The sequence below is a fragment of the Ovis aries genome, chromosome 5 (genome assembly GCF_016772045.2).
Source record: "Ovis aries strain OAR_USU_Benz2616 breed Rambouillet chromosome 5, ARS-UI_Ramb_v3.0, whole genome shotgun sequence".
NCBI classification, from domain to species: Eukaryota; Metazoa; Chordata; class Mammalia; order Artiodactyla; family Bovidae; genus Ovis; species Ovis aries.
In genome coordinates this window covers 12,803,437-12,819,775 of record NC_056058.1, presented here as the reverse complement: position 1 = coordinate 12,819,775, position 16,339 = coordinate 12,803,437, and the positions used below count along the sequence as shown (strand labels likewise).

General features: G+C 56.6%; 1 protein-coding gene across 5 annotated transcripts in view; it reads right to left on the bottom strand.

Annotated features, from left to right (window-relative positions):
* The window catches only part of LOC101117505 (cAMP-specific 3',5'-cyclic phosphodiesterase 4A), a 39,352-nt gene extending 23,775 nt beyond the window's left edge, over positions 1 to 15,577 (bottom strand). For 2 of the 5 annotated variants that reach the window (XM_027969633.3, XM_042249936.2), the window contains exon 1: positions 3,460 to 3,870. In XM_027969633.3, the coding sequence (XP_027825434.1) occupies positions 3,460 to 3,596 (137 nt within the window). In that variant the 5' untranslated portion in view covers positions 3,597 to 3,870. Of the gene's footprint in view, positions 1 to 3,459; positions 3,871 to 4,309; positions 4,506 to 4,842; positions 5,199 to 15,248 lie in introns of those variants that run through there. The other 3 variants (XM_042249940.1, XM_027969632.3, XM_042249937.2) reach the window with 3 other exon arrangements.
* Positions 15,578 to 16,339: the final 762 nt, after the last annotated feature.

Sequence of the window (16,339 nt, the reverse complement as noted above, 5' to 3'; positions counted from 1 at the left end):
AGTTAAAGTGGTAAATTTTATTACATATATTTTACCACAATTTAAAAAAAAAAAAACAACCTCTCATGCAACACATACTAAAAAGGGTGAATTTTGGAAATCCCCTGGTGGTCCAGTAGTTAGGACTCAGTGCTTTCACTGCCGGGGGGCCTGGGTTCAATCCCTGGTCAGGGAATTTAAAATTCCACAAGCAGCAGGGTACAGCCAAAGGGGGGAAAAAAGTCGAATTTTACTATATGTTAAATTTTTAAGTCAATTAAAAAAAAAACAGGAGTAAAAATACTCTTAGATCATGAACTTCGGCCTTTGATGATAATGCCCATTTATTGAGCACCTGCTGTGTATTGAATGCCAGGTTAGATCCTTTTAGATTCATAGGAATAATAAGGTTGCTGTTTAGTTGCTCAGTTGTATCCGACTCTTCTGCGACCCCCTGGGCTATAGCCTGCCAAGTTCCTCTGTCCATGGGATTTCCCAGGCAAGAATATTGGAGTGGGTGGCCATACCCTCCTCCAGGGCATCTTCCCCACCCAGAGATCGAACCAGTGGCATTCGGATTCTTTATCCCTGAGCCAACAGGGAAGCCCCAATAATAAGATACTCAGTATTCGCCTTGTGCCTAGTACTATCTGTAATTTTGTGTGTTTGTCATTGTTTTGCTCTTTATCTTTTGGCCACACCACATGGCACGTGGGATCTTAGTTCCTGGACCAGTTCTTGAACCCATGTCCCCTGCATTGGAAGTGCAGGAGCTAATCTCTAGACCATCAGGGATGTCCCTCCTGGTGCCATCGAAGTGCTTGGTACACATGAACCCAATCAGGCCTCCCACCAATCCTGTGAGTCGGGTTCTATTAATGTCCTGGGTCAATATGGAGGCTGAGGTGCAGAGAGGGAGCAAGGGGCTGGTGGCCTTCCTGCCTATGAATGAGATCCTGTCTCCCAAGGCCCCGCCTGGATTTTGGGGCTCTGCTGAGTGCCACTGGGGAGGGGAGGAGAGGGACACATACCTGCATCCTGAGGACCTCAGCCCCACCCCAGGAACTGAAGCTGCAGTTGGGGGGACTTGAGACTCAAGCCCAGAGGACACCCAACTAGACTTGTGGGCAGATCCCACAGCCCCAGGGGGACTCAGCTCACGTAAGCAGGAGCCCAGAGGCCCAGATGGGAAGAAGAGGTTCTCTGGGGCCCTGCTGTTTTTGCTTCCAGGAGCGAATGTCCCCTGGGCTGTGGAAGGACAGAGGAGAGAGGATCAGGTGTGTTGAACAGCAGCCTGAGAGGGACAGAAAGAGAGTGTGTGTGTGGAGGTGGGGGAGCGGGCAGGTGTCTCAGCTACCCCTCAGAATCAGACCCAGAGCTGTCGGCATTCACTCCTCCCTGACCTGCTATTGCTCACAGTAGCCAAAGTCAGGTTGGAGGTGGCTCCAGCAATGTCCCAATGGGACCCAAAGCCACAAACCCGAGTCAAGGACAGCCAACAGGCCCTGACCTCACAGGCACATACCCAGACACTTCATCAGAAAGCAAACTGAAGGACTTCAGGGACTTCCCTGTTGGTCTGGTGGTTAAGACTTCCAATGCAGGGGGAGCAGGTTTAATCCCTGCTTGGAGAACTAAGAGCCTACAAGCTGCACGGTGAGGCCAAAAAAAAAAAAAAAAAAAAAGGAAAGGACTTGCCCAAGACTCTCCTTTGGACAGGCTGACCACTTGATGGCATTCAGATGGAGCTGCTACCTGCCTCTGCTCCTCTGAGGGCCCTGGGCCCGCCCACCTGGGCTCCTGGAGCATCAAACTGGGCCCCTGGAGGACTGGGCAGCCCAGGGACAGATCCAGGCTTTGGAGTTCTGCCGCACAGGCCGATACAAAACAAACAAGCAGTGGAGGTGGAGGGGGCAGGAGAGGAGACGCGTCCCCGTTGGTCAGACTCATAGCAATCACAGTAGCCAACTGCTATCAAATGTCACATGCTAGGCACTCTGGTATGCCCAGACAGGTCCTCATGCCCCATTTTCCACAGATAAAAACTGAGGCACAAATAGGATAAGTAACTTGGCTCATGGTAAAGCACGATTTCAACCAGGGCCACCAGGCTACAAGGCTGCTGCCCAGTAAATCACTGGGTGTTTGTCTCCCCCAGGCAGGCCTGGCGTCTCCCCGGGCTCCCTGCCCCACTCCACCTGACTCCCTCGCAAGAGGTGCCAGGCAGCCTTCATGGAAAGGCCTGGCATTTGCTTTGTGAAGGTCACACGGAGGTTGGGGGCGGGCGGTGGTGTGTGTCTGCCAGGCCAGCACATGGTGCCAGGTGACACGGCAGTGTGTGGGGCTGGTTTGCAAGGAGGGTCTGTATATGTGGGAGTCCAGGGGTGTGTGTGCATGCTCTGGAGCCCCCATGTGCATACACTCGTCTGTGTGTGTGTGCGGGGTCTCTGTGTTGGAGTCTGCATGGATCTGTGTGTCTATGTGTGTGTGAACTTGGGAGAGGGTACCTGTGTGCTGCGACTGTCCCCGACTCCCCAGGGGGTATGAGACACGATGCTCCTGTGTGTAACAGAGGGCAGGTGGAAATCGGTCCTGAGTGTGTGTTGCAGTGTGAGTGTGCTCCTGCAGTCAGAGTAGTGAGTGCAAGGGGGTGTGAGACCTGGGTTTCTGGGGTGTGTTTGTCACCACAGCCACGGCTCACCTGTGCTCCATCAGCCACAAGACCCATGCCTTGCACAGACCACACCAGGTGACCTCAGCTACCCTGTGTGGGGGTGTGTCTGTTTGTGTCTTACGTGGCTGCGTCTGTGGAGTGTGTGCATCCATGTGAGAGAGCATGTGTGTGTCTGGGTGTCTGAAGGGGTCGATGCAGCACAGCAAGAACAAGACTGGAGCACTCAGAATTCTGAGAACGTAGAGACCACTTCTCTGCCCCAGTGCCGTCCAGCAGATTCGAAATGCCCCCCTACCCCAGGAGTTCCAGCAGGAACCTCCTCCCCACCCCCACCCAACTTGGTTTTCAAGCCTGGCAGCCCCAGCAAGGAAGGAGAGAGGGTAAGGTTGGAGGCACTGAGCAGACAGGGCCGGAGGGACCTGGCTTGAAGCCAGTGGCCTGGGAGTGGAGCCCAGGTGACGCAGGACACCCATATTTGGTGCCAGGGTGAATGCCAGAAGCCCAGGTTTAGGGGCACAAGGAGCGTGGAGGAATCCTGGGTAGGTGGGAAGGGGGCAGGACCCAGCACCCATTCTGGGGGCCACCACCTGCAGGAAGCCCTAGGCAGCACCCAGACAGTTTAGGGCCAGAGAAAGAGGGTGAGGCTCCAGGCAGAAACTAAGAACCACTTTGGGGACTCCTCCAAGGCAGACTGCTCCCTGCACACACACACACACACACACACACACACACACACCCCACACACACACACAAAGCAGTCAGAGCCCTCCGGTGGCAAAGGAGGGGACTGGCCGCGGGCCACCCACCTGACAGATCTGCCTGGAGGGTACCAACAGGTGTCCTCTTCGCTGAAGGAGAAGTGGACCAGTGACTCAGGGCCCGCGGGAGGCAGTGCCAGGGCAGGGGGCCGGGGCCGGACCCGGGGTGCCGCACTGGAGCGCATGAGTGCCAAGCGCCGACGGCTTGCGCATGGGTACGACGGCGCGGCGGGCTGGCACGCACTGCTCGCCAGGCCCGAGGTGTTTGCGGCGGCTACCACCGGCGCCGCCTCCACACCCGCCCTCCCGGTGACCCCCCCAGGGACGTCCCCGGGCGTTCGGGCGTCCCCTCGTCCGCTGCGCCGGGGAGGGCTCCGCGCCTGCCTCCTCCCGCGGGGGGCCCTGCGGAACTCTGCGCATACTTCCCGCTTGCCTCCCTTCCCCCGGGCCTCGGAGGGTGCCCCAGGCTCCGCTTTCCCGGGCTCCGAGCCCGCCTCTGACCCCGCCTTCTCTCCCGCTTCCCTGACGTCGAGCTGGGCCCGCTGGAGGTCTCTGAACGCCTCGTGTTCCCCAGGGGCAAACGACTTGCCCGCGGGTGCAGTACAGGGTCCGGTGACATGGATGAGGGGGAGGAAGAGTTGGGGGCTTGGGGGGCGGCGCAGAGGTGAAGACAGAGACACAGAGAGAACCCGGAGGCAGGCACTGACTGCCCCGCCCAGCCCTTTCCAGCCCCAAGCCTGGCTCCCAAGGACCTCGACCCCTCCTCCTGACCGTGCCCCGCCCCATCTCATCCCCAAGTCCCCTGACTCGGGTTCTAAACAAGACAGGGCCGGAGAGTACAGAGGATGATGGGGGCTCCGGAGAAGGGCCCCCCCGCCCCCGTCAGCCCCGCGCCTACCTCTGGGCCGCCAATCTGCAGTTTCCAAGATAAACGGGACACCAGAGAGTCACACCGGATGTGGCCTCTCGGCTCCGCACCCCGCAGGCTTCCCGCCCCCGCGGCCCACCCTGGGTCTGGGTACGAAGGGAACTTTCATTTGCCCTCTTTGTGCCTCCTGGCAAGGCAGCCCCCATAAGGGCAGCGCTGGCCCCATTTCACAGGCCGTTCCATTAAGGATAACACAACCCAACGTACGTCCCCAGACCATCCTGGATGGCAGGTGGGCTCCACTCGGCCCCAAAGCCCGACCGCAACTTCAGGTCTGCACAGGAAGTGGGAGGCACGTGGCGTTTATTGAGCGCCTACTGCATGCCTTATCAGATGTCTCCACGGCAACCCTGACGGGCAGAGATGATTTTTATCGCTGCCCTGTGACGGAAGAGGAAAAAGTGAGGCTGAGCGAGCTAGTTGCGAACCCCAAAACCCGCACGCGGCTCGGCCCTGATGGCCAGGGTGGGGACTTGAACCCACAGCCACCGGTGCGCACTTACCCGGCCCACGCCTGGCGGCCCAAATCCTGAAAGCCACGGAGAAGTCGAAGGCGCCTGCGGAAAGTTGGGGATGGGCTGGCAAAGAAGACTGGCGAGGCAGGCGGAGAACGTGGGCGGCGGGGCGCGCGCGGGGCGAGGGGCTCGGGCAGGAACGCCTCGTCCTCGGTGGCCGCCGCTGCCGCCGCCGGGAAGGCCTCCAGCTGTCGTTCAGGGATGCGGCCCAGGCCGCGCGGCCGCGCCATGGCCTGGGGGGCGCGGGGCGGCCCCGCCTCGGCGGGCGCTGGAGAGCAGCGCCGCCCGCCCCGCGAGGCCCACGCAGGCCGGCCGCCCTACCGCGGGGCCCACGGGCCCCTCCCCTCCCCTTCCCTCCCGGCCGCCTCGGCCCTTCCGGCTATGCGCTGGGGCCGCCCCTGGGGCGGGGCGGGTCAGGGGCCCCCGCGCGGCCGCGGCGGGGACACCCCACACACCCCGGGGCCCCCCGCAGTTCCCCTACAATCTCCGGAAGCGTCTCTACAAACTCTGGGGATGCCCCCTATAATTCTGGGGTGCACTCACACACACCTCCCACGATGTTGAGAGACCCCACAGACCTCAGGGGCCTGAGACCCAGAGCCCCACTATCCCAGGGAGTGCCCCCACACAACCTGAGATACCCCCAAATTCCTGGGTTCCCCCACAAAATCCAGATGCCCTGAGTCCCATAGACCCACACACACTCTCATGGCCCCTCTGGTGTCTGCTCTTTGTTCCTGAGACATTCCCACAACGCCAGGGGCACCCCAAGAATCTCAGGAAGCACCCACAAATATCAGAGGTGCTTTGAGAGCCCAGGAGAAACCCCTTCAGATCCTAGGAAAATCTCTATGGTTCTCAAATGCCCACCAAAAACCCCTAGAGTGTTCCCACCAACCCTGCATCATGCTGAGACCCTCCAAACACCCCAAGAAACTCTGACAGCTAGAGCATTCCCACAGATCTCCATGAAGGCCTCCCAAATCCCAGGGTCCCTCACAGACCTCAGGAATGTTTCCACAGTCCCTCAGATTTCCCGCCCCCATAGCTCCACAGCACCCCTGAGATGTCCCTAGTGCCAAGACCCCAACATAAACTCAGGGGTGCCTTAGGATTCAGGGGATGTTTCCGTAACTATGGGGATGCCACCAAAATCTTGGGGTGCCCCATGGACCCCAGAGGCACAACTAGATTCCTCTACAGCTCTTAAGACAGTCCTGACACCCTGTGCTACCCCTGGAATCCAAGATGTACCCACAATCCTTGGGGCAGCCCCAGAATACCCCCCACAGCCTCCGAGACATGCCTCATAACTCTTAAGACACCCCAGGAAACTCTGAGTGTGCTCACAGCCCGCAGACACTCCTAGGGCTCCCCCAGTCCTGCTACTCCTTAGACTCTCTGAGGTATTCTTTAGAATCAGGGCCCCCTCAGCTCATGAGGTGGCTCCAAGAACCTGACCTCCCCTCAGCAGTGATTTCCATGGGGCCCAGTGGTGGTGGGTTTGAATGTGCAGTCACTGTGACTCTTGCGGTGGCCTATTATCCCCTTTCACAGATGAGGAAACTGAGGCTGAGAGGGGAAGATTCTTGAATAAAATCAGTTCTGCCTCTGCTCAGTCGCTTCAGTCACGTCGGACTGCGACTCCATGGACTGTAGCCCGCCAGGCTTCTCTGTCCATGGGATTCTCCAGGCAAGAATACTGGAGTGGGTTGCCATTTCCTTCTCCAGGGGATCTTCCTGACCCAGGGATCAAACTCAGGTCTCTTGCATCTCCTGCATCGGCAGGTAGAGTCTTTATATACTGAGCCACCTGGGAAGCTTGAAAACCAGCTGCTGCTGCTAAGTCGCTTCAGTCGTGTCCGACTCTGTGCGACCCCATAGACCGCAGCCCACCAGGCTCCCCTGTGCCTGGGATTCTCCAGGCAAGAACACTGGAGTGGGCTGCCATTTCCTTCTCCACTGCATGAAAGTGAAAAGTGAAAGTGAAGTCGCTCAGTCGTGTTGGACTCCGAGCGACCCCATGGACTGCAGCCTACCAGGCTCCTCTGTCCATGGGATTTTCCAGGCAAGAGTACTGGAGTGGGTTGCCATTGCCTTCTCCGTGAAAATCAGCTAACTAGTTATAATTCCAATGCCTACCCCTCCTGTCTGTGACTCTGGGATTAGGGAAGGGGGAGAAGTTTGTTTAAAATAAGAAAATGGGGCAAATCTCTAAATCTAAATCATCTCTGTGAATCTCTTCCCCTTTCTACCTGTTGGCTCCCAAGTCAAGGGGCCCAAAGCTGGACTACCTAGGCTTGAGGCTGGCCTCCAGTATTTCTTATTTATCTGATCTTGAGCCAGTCACTTCATTTCACTGAGCCTCTGTTTCCCCACCTGTAAAATGGGTTCAATAACTCGACACACTTCAGGGATGGATATGTAAAAGGCTCAGGGAAGTGTCTGGACATAATAAGCACTCACTGAATGTTAGTTACTTTTTCTTTTTTAAAGTTTGTTCCAACTACCAAGCGATGGGGCAGCCGGTGACACTTCAGGGAATTTTGAAGGGCTGATCCTTAGAACAAGCGGTCCTGGCAGTTGGTATGGCCCTACCCCAAAATTGCTCCACCAGGGCAGCAAAGAGAAAGCAATGGCAACCCACTCCAGTACTCTGGCCTGCCAAATCCCATGGACAGAGGAGCCTGCAGTCCATGGGGTCGCTAGGAGTCCGACACGACTGAGCGACTTCACTTTCACTTTTCACTTTCATGCACTGGAGAAGGAAATGGCAACCCACTCCAGTGTTCTTGCCTGGAGGATCCCAGGGACAGGGGAGCCTGGTGGGCTGCCATCTCTGGGGTCGCACAGAGTCGGACACGACTGAAGCGACTTAACAGCAGCAGCAGGGCAACAAAGCTCATGACACCCATGCCAAAATTTGTTCCCGAGTCCAAGCTTGGACTCCTCATCACACAACAGGCCAGTAAATTAAGAGATGAGTTGTTGGGGCAAGAAATATCGACATTATTTGGAAAGTCAGCAGGCCAAGGGGATGGTAAACTCATGCCCTGAAGAACCATCTAGCAATGATTATTATTATTGGAGAAACATTTATGGAGAGCTTATAATGGGTAAGCCGTGCACTAAGCAGAGGATATAGACAATGGTTATGATGATAATGATTATATAGCAGCTAACCTTCAGAACGCTTCCTGTGCATTCACCGCCTCTAGCTCTGATCTCATTTAATTCTCACAAAACCACCATGAAGTGACACTAGTGTCTCATTTTACAGATGGGACATCTCAGTCTTGGAGAAAAACAGCCTGCTCAAAAAGTCACACAGCCAATGAGTGGCTGAGCCAAGCTCTAGGTCAGTGGCTGTCTCTCTTTATTTCATGACTGCCCCGAGTGCCTTTTTTTTTTTTGCCACACTGCATGGCATGTGGGATCTTAGTTCCCTGATCAGGAATTGAACCCAGGCCACCTGTACTGGAGGCATGGAGTCTTTTTTGTTGTTGTTGTTGTAGTGCTGGGGCTTCGTTGCCACATGCTGGCTTTCTTTCCTTGCTGTCAGTGGGAGCTACTCTCTACTTGCGGTGCACAGGTTTCTCATTGCAGTGGCTGCTCTTGCTGGGGAGCATGGGCTCTAGAGCAGGGCTCAGTAGTTGTGGCTCACAGGCTCTAGATCGCAGGCTCAGAGGTCGTGACACACGGACTTAGTTGCTCTGCGGCACGTTGAATCTTCCTGGACCCAGGATCAAACTCATGTCCTCTGGATTGGTGGGTGGATTCTTCACCCCTGGTGCTGTGTGCTCAGTCTCTTCAGTCGTGTCCGACCCTTTGCAACCCTGTGGACTGTAGCCCGCCAGGCTCCTGTGACCATGGGGATCCTCCAGGCAAGAATACTGGAGTGGGTTGCTGCCAGGGAAGTCCTCCTGAGTGTCTTTTTAGATGCTCCCCTCCCCCCGACAGTTGCCTCCTCCATGTAATAATGTTAATGGCATAGATATGCTGTCTATCTATTTACATACTGGGTGTATATCCAAGCTTTATACATAAAGCTTTTTTTCACATATCCGCTCCAAGAACCACATTTCACCTCCTTGGAGGGGATGTCACCTTGTTGAGAATGCAGGTTTCCCTATCTTGACACTATTGCATTTACCATCTATGATTCTTTGTCCTGGGGGGCAGTCCTATGAGACAGTAGCAGCAGCAGACAGTCTAGCGCCTCCCCACTAGATGCCAGTAGCAGCCCCCATACCTAGTCACAAAGACTAAAATGTCCCCAGCCATTGCAGATTGCCCCTGGTTTGGAACTATTGCTCTAAACCCACTAAGACCCATGCCCTGGCCACCAGGACCCTTCAGTCCAGGTACAAACAAAAAGGAAGGGCCTTCATACTTACCTGCCCTCAGGGTTCCTTGCATTGTTTTGCTGATTCTTCAAACCAGACTTTGAGAAAATAGGGTTCACACTAGGCCCATTTCAGAGATGGGGAAGTCAAGGCCACCAATTCCCTGGTGATCCAGTGGCTAAGACTCTGCACTGCCAATGCAGGGAGATCAAGTTTGATTCCTGGTCAGGGAACTAGATCCCGCACACTGCAACTAACGACCTTTGTGTGCCTCAGCTAAGACCTGGTGAAACCAAATAAAAATAAGTGTTTAAAAAGAGAGAAAGAGATGGGGAAGCTCAAGCTCCAGAAAGGGAAGTGACTTGGCAGGAGTCACTCAGCCTGGAAGGAGCACAGCTTGATTATGATTTTTTTTTTTTTTTTTTGACCACACCATAGAGCTTGTAGGATCTTAGTTCTCCCACCAGGGATCGAACCCTGGTGCCTAGCAGTGAATGCACCAAATCCTAATCACTGGACCACCAGGGAATTCCCTCAATTATGTGCTGAGTTGTCTGATTCGGAGACTGGAATTCTGCCCAACAGGGCCTTCATGGTTCAGTTTCCTTCCAGCCCTTTGATCTTTGATCCTTCCTAGGAAGTCAGATATAAACTGAGGTCTAGGGACTTCCCTGGTGGTCTAGTGGCTAAAAGTCTATGCTCGCAATGCAGGGGTCCTGGCTTGAATCCCTGGTCAGGGAACTAGATCCCACATGTTGCAACTAAGACCCAGCACAGCCAGAGAAATTAATAATATTCAAAATAAATAAAATAGAGGGTTGGTCTACAGCCAACCCTGACCCTGACCTACAAGGCCCTACATGAGCTGCTCCATCACCTCCCACCTCATTTCCTTCCAGCACCCCTTGCTCGCTCTGTACCAGTCACACCTGCCCTCCATGCTTTTCCTCCAGCATGTAAAATGGGTTCCTACCTCAGAACCTTTGGTGTTCCCTCTGCTTGTTACCCTCATAGCATCTTCTCTCACTTCATTTAGGTCTCTGCTCAAAAGTCACTTCCTGAAAGAGACCTTCCCTGACTTCAGGGTCCCTCTTCTCTTCATGTCCCATTGTCACCATCTGAAATTACAGAATGCCTTTCTGTGAGATTTCCTCCTCACTGGCTAGTCTGAGAACTCCAGGATGGCAGGACTGGGTCCATTGCATTCTTCACCACAGCCTGAAGATGCTCAATCAGTGTTTGTGGAATGAATGGCCCTGTTACCTATGAGGAAACTGAGGCTCAGACAAGGGAAATCCTTTACTGAGGTCACACAGTGAGTCAAGGGCAAAGGCTGGATTTGGGCTTTTAGAAGTAAGAAAACAGCAGGCTCTGATGTACCCCCCAAACTCTCTCCTCACCCTGAAATCTGCAGTTTCCCAAGGCCCTAGTTTCTTCCAACTCAGAGGAGCTTGCTGGTCAGCGAGGGGGCACCCTGGCAGCCAGGGTTTGAGGTTTGGGGGATGCCCCCTTTCTCTCTCTCTACTGAGGAAGTGCGTTTTGAGGAAGCGCAAGTTCTCAAAACACTAGCTCCAGACTGCATGGCCCCAGTGTCAGCCAGCTCAGCCTTACCACAGCCCTACCCAGATCTACCCAGGGCAGATCTTTTTCAGCCCCCGTTTACTGAACAGGAAACTGAGGCACAGAGAGCCGTGATGCTGGTCCGAGGTCACACAGCGAGTCAGCAGTTAGGGCTACAATCTGAATCTCACCTACTGGTCTGGAGTCTTGGAGACCTGGTTTTTAACATCACTTCTGCCTTGCCCGTGACCTTGGGCAAATCACTCATCTCTCGGTTTCCTCGGCAGGAATGCAAAGCCAAAGATGCCGGGAGTTAAAACGCAGGTTGGTGTTGGGAGGCCGTCGCATCAGCATCGGCTTGGACCAGGGCGCGCGGGGGCGAGCCGGGAACTTCGCGTCCTCAACTTCGCCGCCAAATTCCTCTGCATCCGCCAGGCGGCTGTCTCCACCACGCTCGGCCAGGGGTGGAGGATGGAGGTGGTAGCCTGGTCCCAACCTCGGGTGGGCGAGGACCTCACTCGCGAGCCTGCGGTCAGCCGGCCTGGCGTCCGCTCTCCCAGGCGCTCAATAAACATGCAATAATAATCCGGAGGCTCCGCAGCAGTGGCGGCGGCGGCGATGTTGCTTGACTCTGGGGGACGAGAGTCCCGGGGGCAGGTCCGGACTCGGAGCTCATACTCAGCCTGTGCCTCCCTTGTCACCCAGCAGAGGGCGCGCGGAGGGCGGGGCGCGAGGAGAAACCTGCTCTCAAAACACACAAGCAGGGATGTGGGGGCGCCAGGGACTGGGGAAGGCGAAGCCCCAGTGGAAACCACTGGCCAGAGAGAGAACCCAATCCGGCTTCGTCCAACCCCTCCTGGGACCAGGCAGCGCCCCTCTAGGCGGGGAGCGTGTGGAGGTACCCAAAAGGGGTCTCTACACTGGCCTCGTGCCTAATTTCAAGTTCCCCCACCGCACCACCAGAGTCCTCTTCCTCCCGCTCCATCTGCTTCTTGACAGTTCGTGGTGGTGCCGTGACTCAGCCCCACAGGGCGCCGGGAGCTCAGGCTCTTACGGTCCCAGGTCTGGAGGGGGTTGCGCATGCCATCTCAGATGGAGGATGGAGTGCCCTCTCTTTGGAGGTTCCTGTGATTCAAGTCTAAAGGGCTCTCCGGATCCCTTTTTCAGTGACTGCATGAACTCTAATGTGGGTGGTACTGGAATTCCGCGTGTGCGCACCATTTCTGGGGAACTGAGCTGGCTGAATGCCCATTTCAAACGAGTGCAGTTCCCACTGGCCGCCTCTGTTTCCCCTTCTTCCTTCTGCCTGGGGGTGGGGAGGACGCTGGCACCATTGCCCTCCCTCCAGTCGCCAGAGGCTGCACAGGCCCACAACGGAACAGAAACCTGAGCCCCTGCCGGGATGTGGTTGAGGTTCCTGTTTTTCCCTCCCGTACTAGAGGGGCAAGCTTCCTTGGTGGCTGATGGTAAAGAATCGCCTGCAAGGCAGAAGATCCAGGTTTGATCCCTAGGTCGGGAAGATCCCCTGGAGAAGGGAATGGCAACCGACTCCAGTATTCTTGCCTGGAGAATTCCATGGACAGAAGATCCTGGTCGGCTAGTCCATGGGGTCCCAAAGAGTTGGACATGGCTGAACGACTAACACACACTAGAGGAGCAGGGTCTACCTAGGTCCCAGCTCCTCTCCCAAATCCTGGTCCCTGAGTGACTATCTACCAAGCACTTTACACACATCCCCAGTCTCACAGAACTCTCAAAATGAGCCCTACAGGGGACCTTCCTGATGGGCCAGTGTCTAAGACTCTGCACTTCCAATGCAGGGGGACTGGATTTAATCCCTGGTCAGGGAAATAGATTCCAAATCCTGCAACTAAGATCCAGCACAGCCAAATTAATTAATTAATATTTTTAAAAAATGACCCCAGGTGGTCCAGAGGTTAAGAATCCACCTTCCAATGCAAGTGACACAGGTCTGATCCCTGGTCGGGGAACTGGGATCCCACATGCTGTATGGGCAAATAAACCCAAGAGCCACAAGGAAAGAGAAGTCCTTGCATTGCAACTAAGACTCAAAGCAGCCAAAAATAAATAAATGTATTTTTTCAAATGACCCCCACAAGGCAGTTCCAGGAACAGCCTCGCTGTACAGATGGGGAAACTGGGGCTCAGAGAGGTCAAGACACTTGGGCCAGGGTGCACAGGAATCAGAGGGGACCTGTGTTGGAATGAATTTCAGCTCTGCCATGTCCTGGTTGTATGAACCTGGGTAAGAAGAAGAACAGGCTTTGCCCCTCTGGGCCTCTGCTTCCCATCTATCCAACAGGAATACCTCATGGGTCACTGGAGATGAAGTGTGGAAAAGTTCCCGGCATGGAGCCCAAGAGCAAGCCATTATGAGTTGGATGCCACTAGGATAATGATGGTTATTATCACTCAGTCATTGTCCCAAGAGAGTCAGCACCCCAGAGACCAGGGTAGGAGGAATCTCTGGGGCCTAAAAAGGGAATAACGATCTGTTCCTATTGCACCCCACCCCCTTGTGGGTATCTCAGGACAGTGACCTGAGCCAGTTTGGCAAGTTGCCCCTGGTCTTTGGCATTTCCTGTTGATTCCAGCTTTGTTTTCCTTCAGTTCCCTCTGGGAAATAGCAGGCTGTGAGTACTGGATCCATGACACTTGCTTCCTGGGATGGGGTCAGGGATGCTGAGGCTGGGGTGTTCCCTGAATGGAGGTGGGTGGGTGATCTAGAGGCTGTGGTGCCAGCTGGAGGTCCCCAGAGAAGGCCAGAATAGGAGGGTCCCAGCCTAGAGGGGCCTCCCTCAGGAACTCTGAAAGGCCTGCATCTGACTGTCCCAGTGATGTTCCAAACTCCCATGGGAGTCAGACAAAGCACACAGTCAAAGCCATGAGTCACACATGTCACCAGGGCACAAGGTCAGACACCAGAGCACATAGGAACATTAGGTAATTAGAGCTCGGCACGCCAGGGAGTCAGATGCACACCCCAAAAGTCAGAGCACCAACACCCAGGCATGGGGCACACAAGTAGCCTAGAGCAGTGTCTCAATCACAGTGTCCCAGGGAGCACGAATAGTCCTGTTGACACAATCACATGGCCCCCAGGAGTATATACATCACAGGGTAACCATCACTGCATCCCAGAGACACCCTGTCACAATCACTGCCCTACAGTCACTCTGTCTTAATGACGGTCCCAGGAGTCTGTCCTGAGTCTGTCACCATCACTGCCCCAGAGACACACCATCACCTTGTCATAATCACTGTCCCAGGAGCAGACAGTCACTATGTGACACTCACTCATGGGCATGCACAGTCAGTGACACAATCGCAATATCCTGTGAGCACACACAGCCATGCTGTCACAATGACAGTGTTCCAGTAACATGCACAGCCATGCTGTCATAATCACAGCATCCCAGGAGCACACACAGTCACCCCTGCAAAGTCACTGTGCCCCAGGGCTAAATGAAGTCACCGTCACAGTCACTGTACCAGAAGCACATAGTCACATAAGCACAGACCCGGAAGCACACACAGTCACAGGGTCCCCCATCACCATGTCCCTGAAGCACACAAGTCACACAGACAACAATCACTGTCCTGGGAGTACACACTCAGCATGTCACAAACTACACTATCCTGGAAACATGCACAGTTATGCTGTGACAGTCACAGGACCCCAGAAACCCAGGCAGAGCATGCAGCCATGGCTGGCCATTGCCAATAGCTGGATGACCAACTCAGGTCAATGAGAGGGTACCCAGCACTCATCACTGTCATCAGAGGAAGCACGGATTCCCTCACCCTATGTTGGTACTGTGCGCCCCCTGAACACTGCTCCCTCCCTCTAGGCAGCTACTGAGCCTTAACATTCCTGCCCTGAGAAGGGGCTCCCACATCGCGCACAGCCCCCAACACAGGGCCCCCTCAGAGGCCCCCTTTAGATGACTGACCCCAGCTGCAGCGCAAGTCCAGGAACCCCACTCCCAATAGGCTCTTGCCAGCTCTAGAAGGACTCTGAGAGCTCGCCAGTCTGCAGGAAGCATTGTGGCCCTAGCAGGCACGCCACCCCCCACCCCCCGCTACAGAGCTCCCCAAACACAGTGAATCTAGCCCTTAAAACAGCATCCCCAGGAAAGCCCGGTCAAGTGGTTCCCAGCTTAGCCATTGTCTCGCTCTGTCACCGTGGACACCTAAAGTTGCAGCCTTCAGCTAAGATCCCTGTTAACAACACACGCAGCATGGCGCCTCCTAAGTTGACCCCAGGATCAGCTTCAGCTGGACGCCTCGCTTGCGGTGCACGATCAGGGGGCCCAGGTCCTGGACGCCCCCGCAGAACTCCCCTTCGGTCCCCGTCAGTCACACTGACCCCACCCGCAGCACAGCGCCCCCTGCGGTCAGTGGAGAGAGTTGCGTCCTCTCTGCGCGCCTATCCGCTCCGCGCGCGTCCGCAGCTCGGAGTCTTACCGCCTGCAGCTGCCTCCGCCCGCGCTGCCGCTGCCGCTGCCGTGAAAGGACGAGGGCCAGGACATGCGGGATGTGCGCAGGCCGGGCCGGTCGCCGGTGTCCACGGCGTCGGCGCGCTCTATGGGCCGGTGTGGCGGCCGTTCGGGCTCCGCGCGCTCCGCGCTGTCCGAGTAGCCGCGCTGCTGGATACGGATGGGGGTCCGCGGCTGCCGCCACAGGTGCTGGGGGGGCGGCTTCAGGGTGGCCTGGCCCTCCCGGGGCCCAGGCAGAGACAAAGACAGGCTCCTCTCCGAGGGGACGGCCGGGGGCTCCATGGCCCCGGCCCCCACCTGCACCCTAGGGGCCCCTGGCCTCTCCAAGACAGCTGAACCCTGTTCAGCTGCGCGCGAGCTGATGCGCCCGGGGTCCCGCAGGTGCGCCTGGCCTCGGTGGGGCCATGGCGTCCCGGGGAGAGACCCGGGGGCGCTGCGGGCCGATCGCCCCCGGGCCGGGCGCGGAGGTTTCCTGTGGGCGCCTTGGCTCTCCGCTCGATGCTCGGCAGCGCTCTCGGCGTTCAGCGTCCCGCTCGGAGCCAGCCCAGGCTCCCCCGCCCCGTCCCGCCTCTCCCCGCCCCCCGCCCGCCGCGGCTGTCAGCACCGCCCCCCTCCTCCTCGGTCCGGGCCAGTGGGGGGCAGCCACCCAAGGAGGGGGCCCTTCCCGCCCACGCAGAGCCCCGCTCCCTGCGGGGAGGGGGAGCCGGAACTCGGCTCTCTCCAGAGCTCCCTGCCTTAGTCGCGGTGCACACGGGTACCAAGGAGTTAAACGGTTAATCCGATCATGAAGGAGACACCCGACTGGTTGCCGGTGTGTCAGTCAGTCTGTCCATCACGGCGGGGGCGGAGCCCAGTGCGGACTTGTCCTCGCCGCTACCCCTGGCCAGGGGGAGCTGGTGAGGAGTGGTCCCGGTAACACGGACGCGGTCCCTGCAGCGGGCTGCGACGGTGTTCGGGGAGTCTCCTGTTGGTGGGTCGGGGGATGGCGATGGTGTGTGCCTGGGGCGGGATGTGCGCGCACGTGGCCTCTTCCGAGGGTTTGTCTGTGTTTTCGTTGTC